General features: G+C 39.7%; 1 protein-coding gene across 1 annotated transcript in view; it reads right to left on the bottom strand.

Annotated features, from left to right (window-relative positions):
• Window positions 1-5,368: 5,368 nt before the first annotated feature.
• Window positions 5,369-9,943, bottom strand: part of cux2b (cut-like homeobox 2b) — a 164,144-nt gene continuing 159,569 nt past the window's right edge. The window contains exon 22 of the mRNA XM_036578838.1: window positions 5,369-9,814. Within this exon, the coding sequence (XP_036434731.1) occupies window positions 8,998-9,814 (817 nt within the window). The 3' untranslated portion in view covers window positions 5,369-8,997. The remainder of the gene's footprint in view (window positions 9,815-9,943) is intronic.

Below are 9,943 nucleotides of genomic sequence, written 5' to 3'. Positions count from 1 at the left end.
GTAAATAAATAAATGAATAAAAATGAACAGCCCGCTCTTCAGTATCCACCCCAAAAGACCTGAATTTTTTCAAAAGTTTCTCCTACCCTCAGAATACATCAGAAGGGGGTTTTCCTTTAAACCGACAAAGTGCGCTACCCTGTCGAAATGTCCTACTGTACTGCATATTGTTAGGTAGCGCTATATATAATACTGTAATTTTAATGGCCTAAAATACCCTATCAGAAAATGCTACCAGCACTGAAATCTAGCTAGGTAACAGTTAGCTAGGATAATTTGATGTAAGTAATAAATAAGTAATAAGTAATAATATTTAACTGAGTCTGTACTGAATTAACAGTAAAATACAATGAAACGTTTGCAACATTAAGTTACTACGCTGCAGTAATGATATGCGCATGCTCAGTAGGACCACTCGACAAGAATGACAACCTGTTAGAACACCTGGAAAATCTCACCACTGCAGGATGCGAGTAAGCATGTTTACAACTGATGTAGCGACGGTTAAGTTTTTCATTTTGGCCAGAGTGGCCTTTTAAAAGTTGCTAAATGAATATCTTGAAAAAATAGAAACGACTACTGTTACAATTTGCTAAAAATGCAATTTGTATACGAATAAACAAACATGAACTTGGAAAAAAATATGAAAAACCTATTTTTTGGATACATTAACTATTATGTATGGTTGAATAGTTAAAAATAAACCTGAATGATTTAGTTTATTTTAAATAATAATAATAATTTGTTATTTTCATTAAATGATTTTTAGAAACATTTTCCAATTTAAGTGGCCAAATTCTCATTACTACAACAGTAAGATGTGGAGATATTATTATGTGAAGGTAACACCGGTTTAAAGGATATATATCGCTGTTGTCGGAACAAAACCTCGGATCTCCAAAATGGTAACTTTACAGAAGAAGGAAAAAAACCTTCTTTACTTTTAATGCAAGTCATTGCAACCAGACGTAAAATGACAGAGCGGGGTCAGCATATGCAGAGGTCGCCAACTTTCTGCAGTTAATCGCTACAGACCTCCAAACTTCATGTGGCCTTCAGATTAGCTCAAGAACGGTGTAGAGAGCTTCATGGAATGGGTTTCCATGGCCGAGCAGCTGCATCCAAGCCTTACATCACCAAGCGCAATGCAAAGCGTTGAATGCAGTGGTGTAAAGCACCGCCACTGGACTCTAGAGCAGTGGAGACGTGTTCTCTGGAGTGACGAATCACGCTTCTCCGTCTGGTAATCCGATGGACGAGTCTGGGTTTGGCGGTTGCCAGGAGAACGGTACTTGTCTGACTGCATTGTGCCAAGTGTAAAGTTTGGTGGAGGGGGATTATAGTGTGGGGTTGTTTTTCAGGAGTTGGGCTCGGCCCCTTAGTTCCAGTGAAAGAAACTCTTAGTGCTTCAGCAGAGCAAGAGATTTTGGACAATTTCATGCTCCCAACTTTGTGGGAACAGTTTGTGGATGGCCCCTTCCTGTTCCAACATGACTGCGCACCAGTGTACAAAGCAAGGTCCACAAAGACATGGATGAGCGAGTTTGGTGTGGAAGAACACTGGCCTGCACAGAGTCCTGACCTTAATCCGATAGAACGCTTTGGGATGAATTAGAGCGGAGACTGCGAGCCAGGCCTTCTCGTCCAACATCAGTATCTGACCTCACAAATGCGCTTCTGGAGGAATGGTCAAAAATTCCCATAAACACACTCCTAAACCTTGTGGAAAGCCTTCCCAGAGGGGTTGAAGCTGTTATAGCTGCAAACTGTGGGCCGACATCATATTAAACCCTATGGATTAAGAATGCAATGTCACTCAAGTTCATATGCGTGCAATATAGTGTATACACCGATCAGGCATAACATTATGACCACCTCCTTGTTTCTATGCTCATTGTCCATTTTCTCAGATCCACTTACTATATAGGTGCACTTTGTAGTTCTACAATTACAGACTGTTGTCCATCTGTTTCTCTGCATACTTTGTTAGCCCCCTTTTACCCTGTTCTTCAGTAGTCAGGACCCCCATGGGACCCTCACAGCAGGTACTATTGACGTGGTGGTGGTGGTGTGTTAGTGTGTGTTGTGCTGGTATGAATGGATCAGACACAGCAGTGCTGCTGGAGTTTTAAACACTGTGTCCACTCACTGTCCACTCTTTTAGACACACCTACCTTGTCAGTCCACCTTGTAGATGTAAAGTTAGAGTCAATAGCTCATCTGGTGCTGCACAGTTTGTGGTGGTCATCCTCTAGTCCTTCATCAGTGGTCACAGGATGCTGCCCACAGGATGCTGTTGGCTGGATATTTTCAGTTGGTGGACTATTCTCAGTCCAGCAGTGACACTGAGGTGTTTAAAAACTCCAGCAGCACAGATGGACTATAGTCTGTAATTGTAGAACTACGAAGTGCACCTATATAGTAAGTGGAGCTGATAAAATGGACAATGAGTGTAGAAACATAATGCTATGTTTCTATAACATTATGATGGTCATAATGTTATGCCTGATCAGTGTGTATGTATATATATATATATATATATATATATATATATATATATATATTTTGCAATTTTATCTCATAGCTGGAACAGCCATCAAGGCATTCTTTTTTAACTGAGCTACATAACATTCTTTCTTATCTTTACAGTTTACAAGGACAATATTAAAATAAAGACACTCAAAAGTTAAAAGTAACTTACTAAGTTACGAAGCCAAAACAAATATATTTACACAACTTGTATGTGTTTTTTTTTTTTTAATTTTAACGTGTTGCTGTATCATGTTTATGTCTATGACTGTTATGGCACTCAAATATTTATGGCCATAGTTTCATAGTTAGAGTTGCTTCGTGAGAATGATCCTCTAAGTGAACAGTATAATCACTGTCACCCTCTGTAGAGCTAATGTATCAATGCTAAGTCATTCATTGAGAGAGAGAGAGAGAGAGAGAGAGAGAGAGAGAGAGAGAGAGAGAGAGAGAAAGAGAGATGCATCTGGCTAATTATAAAACAAAAAAACACAACACAAAGGGTTTTATACAATAATGTACTGTATTCAATGATGGCTTGATACATATGATTAAAAGACACATGACATTTTCTTGCCCTCTCTTTAAAACCAAAGCTTAAGTGCTCTGCCCGTTAAGGTGATGCGAGATGAGTGCCAAAAAATGTGTAAAATGTCACAAGAAAGAGGGGGGGAAAACGTCTCTTACAGGGTGCACTGCCTTCTTTTTTGCTGCTCAAAAGAGGAACAACGGAACACTTCAGTACAACCCCCCCTGCCAAAGTCAAATTCAGCTTTTCAGTCAACGTCTTTGAAGTTGAGGCCTTCCACTCACTCTGGACAGTATTAAGGGTTGTGAGATAAGTTGGCTCACAATAAACCTAAGCACCAAAGTAATAGTATGTTATGGCTGAAATCATTTTGAGGTAAAAACCCATCAGCCTAGGTGTAACATACTTCTTAGGCTCTTCGTGTTACGTCACCGAAGTGTCTTCCAGTTCCAATTTTGGCATGCAGGGAAATGGTTCTCCTTAGGGAGCGCAAGTGCTGATTTATTGAGATAATACAAAAGACAACGTACAATTTTTTTACGAAGGAAACGTAAGAAAAGTGCATGCAAGAAAAAAAAGAATCCAATGTAAAGGCATAAAGATAGTTAATCAAAATAGATCTTAGAATCGTAGGAAAAGTTAATCTCAGTAATTCAGGTGACGGCATGTTTGTTGCTGCTATGAATCACCTGTTTTGGACAACAATGCAGGGAGAAGGGGGCATTCCACTGATTTTTCAAAATTTCTGCATAAATAAAAGGGTAATAATGTAAACAACGTCATTCGGAGTGGTTTGATGTGAAATGCTGTTCTAGAGAAACTTATAAAGTCAGAATTAGAGTCAGTGGTGGTGATAGGAACCAGACGTCTGAATCATTTAATGCCTCTAAAAAGCTACCTTTTAGAGAAAGTTATTACATGAAATTAATATGAATACACCACCTGATGTCTGAGATATTGTTTTGCAGTAGTTTTGAGATAAGCTTTTGGCCTAAAAAGTATTAACACATTCAAGGTGGAGGGGTACATGCAGGTCATTGGAAGGCAAAACAGTCCTAAAAATTTTTTACCACTATGTTTTCAATATCAACATTGCATATAAAAATGCAAAAGACTCATGTAGGTTCACTGGTTATTTTGGATTGTTAATAAAATAGCTAATTTTGTGTTGACATTGTGACCCCTAGTGCCCATCACCTCTACAATTAACCATTTCACATCAAACCACTTGGACTGACTGTTTACATCTCAACAACTGAATTCCTGCAAACAATTTTTAAAAAATTCCCTTTAAGTGGGCAGTTGTAGTGTTTCTTATGGTACACTTCGTAGGTGCCTAGTGGCTTTACCTCTGGTAAAAAGAGTCTCCATGTCTCATTTTTAACATTGTCAGTACTGTTTTTGTCTTTTAACCACTGCGTGCCAAAAGAATACACCTATAAGAAAATGTAAATGAAGTCTGAATTAAGCACAGACCAAAATAGAGTAAGCGTAAACATGAGCACCACTAATTTGTCTTTGTCCTGATTTCAGCTTTCAGCACCTCTCATCGTCAGCTAACAGCTATGCTCCGGTTGCACTGAGCTTTCCATGAAAAGCCGTTAAATTAGGCTGAAAAATGGAACCTCCATGTTGTAGGGGAAAAAAAAAACAACAACAAAAAAACAATAAACAAACAGTGGTCGTGAACAGTTAAAGCTGACCAGTGATGTGACCTGACAGGTTCTTGTAAAGCTTAAAGAAGCAAGACTACCCTGAGAGAAGTTTCTAGAACATGGGCAAGCTTGCCAGACAAGGTCTGACTCTGTGTGTTTGGTTAATATAACTGTACACTCTATTTTTTTTTTAAATATATCAGCACGCTAGTGTCGAGAACCCCTATTATTTCTCAGTAAATGTGTAATATTTATATATCTATACACGTGTTTATAATTCCAATCCTCAGTACTAGTTAGACATGTGCAAGTGTTTACTACCGACTTCAACAATACATCAAGGCAAAGACTTGTGGAACACTAAAGTTAGAAGAATTTCCATACTCAAACTTTTCTCGACTCTTCACGATTTTTAAACGGTAAGTGCTGTAAGTAGTTCTCATACGAGGTATTGAAGACCTATACATATTGAGAGAGAGAATAGAAAGAAAAAGATAAACTCAGTAGGAAAACACTTGTAATTGTGTCAAAATATAAATAAAAAAACAGCATTTCAATAACCAGCAGCAGAACGCCCAAAATACTAGGCCTATTTTTACATTAAACAAACGCTAGGTGAGAGATTAAAAAAAACAACTTGGTTCAGGTGCTTAGCTAGCTGTTATGTGAGCACAAGTCTCTAAAACTTTACGTTGAGTTAAAATGAAGAGTGTACCGCAAAAATGACTGGGCGAGGGTTTCTTCTTTTTTCACGCGACATGCTAACAGTCTTCCAGTTTTGCTGTCTGCCAACATTTGAGTGCTTACATCTTGTCTTGCTTTTACAATAATGTTTCTATTTGTTTTTTTTTTAATCAGTAAAACAAAATCTTCTTGCATCTCCTGTGAAGCAGAGAAGCTGTAATGAATGTTGCTATAGGCTGAAACAGCAAACAAGTAACATCAAGTTCACTGAAGTGAATAAACTTCCAAACCAAAGATGATGTGTGCTGTAAGTTGCTCTTTTTGAAAGCTCCTTCTGAAATGCTTATCGCATACGGTGAGTTTTATATCGTCAGTTATAAAACTAGCCAGATGTGCCCGTCATAATTTTTAGTCCCCAGGAAAGGACATCATAAGGACACTCGCTGCAGTCATATCAACGACAGCCATGACCTTACTGAGCGCCCTCTTGTGGGTCGTCGTTGCTGTCATATTAAACTTTGTCACCTTGTGATTTGCAATGTTATTCATTTATTTATTTATTTGTTTGTTTTTAAATCAGTTTGTAAGCTCCAGCTGCCATTCAGATAGTGTGAACATGGACCATTAAGTGGATTTTAAGATTAAGATTTGTTACATAAATTTCTGAATGTTTCAAAGATACAAGGTTTTATGACAGCAACGATATAGAAGGAGGCATAAACATCGGAGGGTTTAGCTGTTGCCTGTCTGTATGATGGTGAAGTCACAAATACACATAGATGAGGACCAGAGAGAGGGGCCCTGAGAGGACAAGTGAGGAATGGACAGATAAAGCAGGAATACTAGAGATGGCACGATTCCACTTTTCTTTTCCAATACTGAGCCAGAAACCTTGACTATCAGCCGATATAGATGCAATCTGATATTTCTTTCTTTAACAATTACAAAGCTAGAAAATGAAAAATATTTACAGTGCTGTGCAAAAGTCAGAGATCCCCTTTCTTTATTTAATTTTCCAGTCAAGACAGTCACTAAACATGTTTAAGTACATTTAAGTATGTTAAATAGGTTTTACAGATAAAAGGAAAAAGGCAAAAAACCTACAGAAAACTACACAAGAGCCTCAACAACTAAATATAATGTTCTTTAGTATTAAGTGTATCCACTCTTTGCCTTTATTAGAGCTTCTGTTTTATTTAGGAGACTTGCTTTTTTTGCAGTTTTTCAAAGAAAGTTTCGTCTTAGAAGTTGTGTAAACTTTCTGCTTCTCGCTGTCCAAGTAATGTCAGTTACAATTATTTTTTTAATACTGTTTTTAGACCTCAGGTGTGCAGTTTCAGTGCTCTAATGCAAACGCTGCTCTATTTTCTCAGTAACCGCTTCTTAACATTCAAACATACATTCAGACCCATGGCATTGTGTTGTCTTCTCACAGTGGAAGGATGGACAGAAATACCTTTGGGTTTTTTCAGATCAGTAGCAAGAGTGGAATTTGATCTCTTTATCTCTCTGTCACAGTTTTGTTGGTCTACCAGGTCTTGTACATTTTTAAGAGTCCCATTTTCTGCATATCTTCTAATAGTTTTTTGAACTCCACTTCTAGAAACTCCTTGGATTTTCCTCTTTCTTATGTGAGTGATTATCTTATATATAATCTCTTAACAAATATCTCGTTTAGTCAATTTAGGTCCACATTAGAAAGACATTTTTAAGGCAGCTGAGGTGTGTTTGGGTAGTTGCTTGCGTGTGTTTGAGAACAGAATGTCAGCGACCTCTGTGGGGAAAGACACAGCTGTAACTCATTGGTAAAAGAGTGGTAAAGAGGACAAATGAAATACAGATAGATTTGATATACTTACTGTTGGAAGTGTTTGTGTAGTTTTCTGTTAACTACACTTTTGTTGCTTTTTCTGACACTGAAAAATCTATAACGTTTTGAACATAACTAGACTGGACTTTTGACTGGAAATTTAAAAAACCAAAAGAGTAGTCTCTTACTTTTGCACAGTACTGCATACATCATGCACAAACTACTAAAACAGTCCTCACTGCCACCCTTACACTAATCATGTGGCTGATAATGTTGTGACTTTGCAATTCTGTGATATTTCAGCCTAGATTTGTGACACAATCAGATAAGACATTCTTTTTTCTCAAATCCAGTATTATCCAATCCAACATTTTCTGCTGATATTGGTCTCATATTGCAACCCAGTATCGGATCAGTGGCATCTCTAGTGTACACGTGTACTGAAAATTCCTACACCTCAGAAAAAAAGAAAAAATAGAAAGGAAAAAGTGAAATAAACGGTTACTCTGAAACACGTACATGCTAACAGTTCCCAGTTGACTGGCCCATCTCACCAGTTTCTCCCTAATGGTCTTTGAGGCTCGTTTCAAGCTTGTATTACATTATGACTGGATCCAAACCTTCTGGGACAAAGAACTCTGAATCACGGGGACCAGATCCCCGGTTCAAAACCATAACGCTGAGGTAAGCGGCCTTGCCTTGGCCCATGTCTGCGTGAGATCAGTGCATCAGAGGGAGAGTGAGGTAAAAGCAAAATAAATTACTGAAGACAAGTACATTGCTCTACAAGCGGCAAATGGCTCACTCACTTCCAGGTGCACAAAAGTCCCTATTGTAAACCTCAAAGAATCTTTAAAGAAAAAAAGGGAAAAAGAAAAAAAAAAAAACACAAAAAGAAAAACCAAGAACAAGTTCACTGAAAAGTTTCTATCGTTCAACTTTTTTTTACAATTCCTTTTTTCTTACTTTTTGCTGAATTTTCCAACGTTTTCACTTTTTTTTAATCGCTCAAGTATATCACAGGTTACTAACTATAGAGGATAAGAGGGTAAGTTGAGTACCATGCTACATCTTGTTCGGAGAAGGCTATTGCAGACAATTTCTACAGCACGTACAACCACACATTATACGCTTGTGTAACAAATGTTCCAAAACATGTCACCAAGAAACTAAGTACATACGCATTGTTCACTATTTAGAGTCTTTTAAGGACTATCCCTCAGTCAGTATGAAGCTCTCACGTTATATGACTTTAACGGTCCCGTCTTACAGACAAAATCTGAAAAATTGCTATTCAAAAAGTAGCAAATTTGGTCAGTGTCTTTTTTTCTTTAAATAAGTAGTGCTTTTTGATGGCTTAAGACAGAGGTCTCATTTGAAATAATCTCACCCAGTGGCAATCTACAGGACTTCAGTGTGCATTTCATGACACCATAGCTGCAAAGTCTTCATGTCAAAGAGTATTTCTCTCCTTCATTGTTTAAAACACAACAGCTAGTGCTGTAACATAGAATTCAAAGTAAGATCCTTTTATCAAAATACCTAAAACACGTTTATAAATATTTTTTTTCTTTCTTAAAAGTCTTTGACGGGGAGATACTGGGTTTTTGTCTGCGAGAGTTGGAGAGTATCGCTCTTTTTTTCATCTGTTTTTCTTGTGAGGCCACCCAGACAGGCAAATGTGGAGCCTAGCTCCAGACTTTAGAACAGGGAACCTCTTCAAGAGCCTTTTCCAGAGTAAGTTCTCTTACAGAGACTTCAGTGTCTGGGACATGACTAGCAGCCTTGTTTTAAAACTCCCACTCAAGGGTCTCCTCGCGGTTGGCAGCTCGCTCCAGGCGGTGGATGATGTTGTTCAGGTTGGCCATCTTCTCGTTGCGCCTCTGAGTGCTCTTGCTGTGTTTGGGGTTGTGCAGGGACTGGGGATTGTCCAGGCCATAACTGGGGCCAGACGGGGGCTCATGGCTGGAGTTAGTGCTTGTTGGGGGTGGGTTAGGTGGAGATGGAGAGATAGGGGCTGAGGAGGATGGGACTGGAGAGACGGACATCATGAGGCCGGGCGAGGACGCCGCAGACGGAGAGTTGAGGGACACCTCCAGGCTGCCGCGGCAGGGCTCTGATGAGGCCTTGAAGCTCACTGGATCCACCGGCGACTTATCCGAGTCTTCGCCTTCACGTGCAGCCAAGCTGCTTCTCTGGATGCCCTCTGAGGACAGAGGTCCTGAATGGAGGCCCTGGACCTCACTGCTGCCTGCTTCATCCTCTCTGAGGCCCTGGGGACAGTGTGGGGGCAGAGCTGGGTCCCTGTAACCAGACGCCTGGTCCTCTCTCTCAGTCTTCAGCTGGGGGAACTGGACACCCATGGAGGAGCATTTAGCCTGCCTAACGTGGAACTCCTCATCGTCCTCCAGCAAGCCTGCCTCCTGTTTGACGGCCAGCGGCCTGGGGCCGTTGCTGGGAGGGTGGCCAAGGATGCCCGGGGTTTGTTTCCTTTCATCAACATCGGAGACGGGACTGCGGACCACCGAAGGAGAATAGTTGTGAGGCTCTGCATCAATGTCATTGTCCTGAGGACCCTCCATGAGGACTTCCCGCCGCATCCGTGACCTGCTTACAAGTGGAAAATCAAGACAATGCACAGACTTAAGCATCTAAGAGAGTCACTGGAGATTATTGCTTATGTAGGGCATAAAATCAGAAAATAAATTCTCTAGTCCAGCCTAAAGAATGACTATA

The sequence above is a fragment of the Colossoma macropomum genome, unplaced genomic scaffold (genome assembly GCF_904425465.1).
Source record: "Colossoma macropomum unplaced genomic scaffold, Colossoma_macropomum, whole genome shotgun sequence".
In the NCBI taxonomy this organism is placed as follows: Eukaryota; Metazoa; Chordata; class Actinopteri; order Characiformes; family Serrasalmidae; genus Colossoma; species Colossoma macropomum.
Note: the sequence above shows the minus strand (reverse complement) of the source record. Positions and strands in the feature narration are given on the sequence as shown.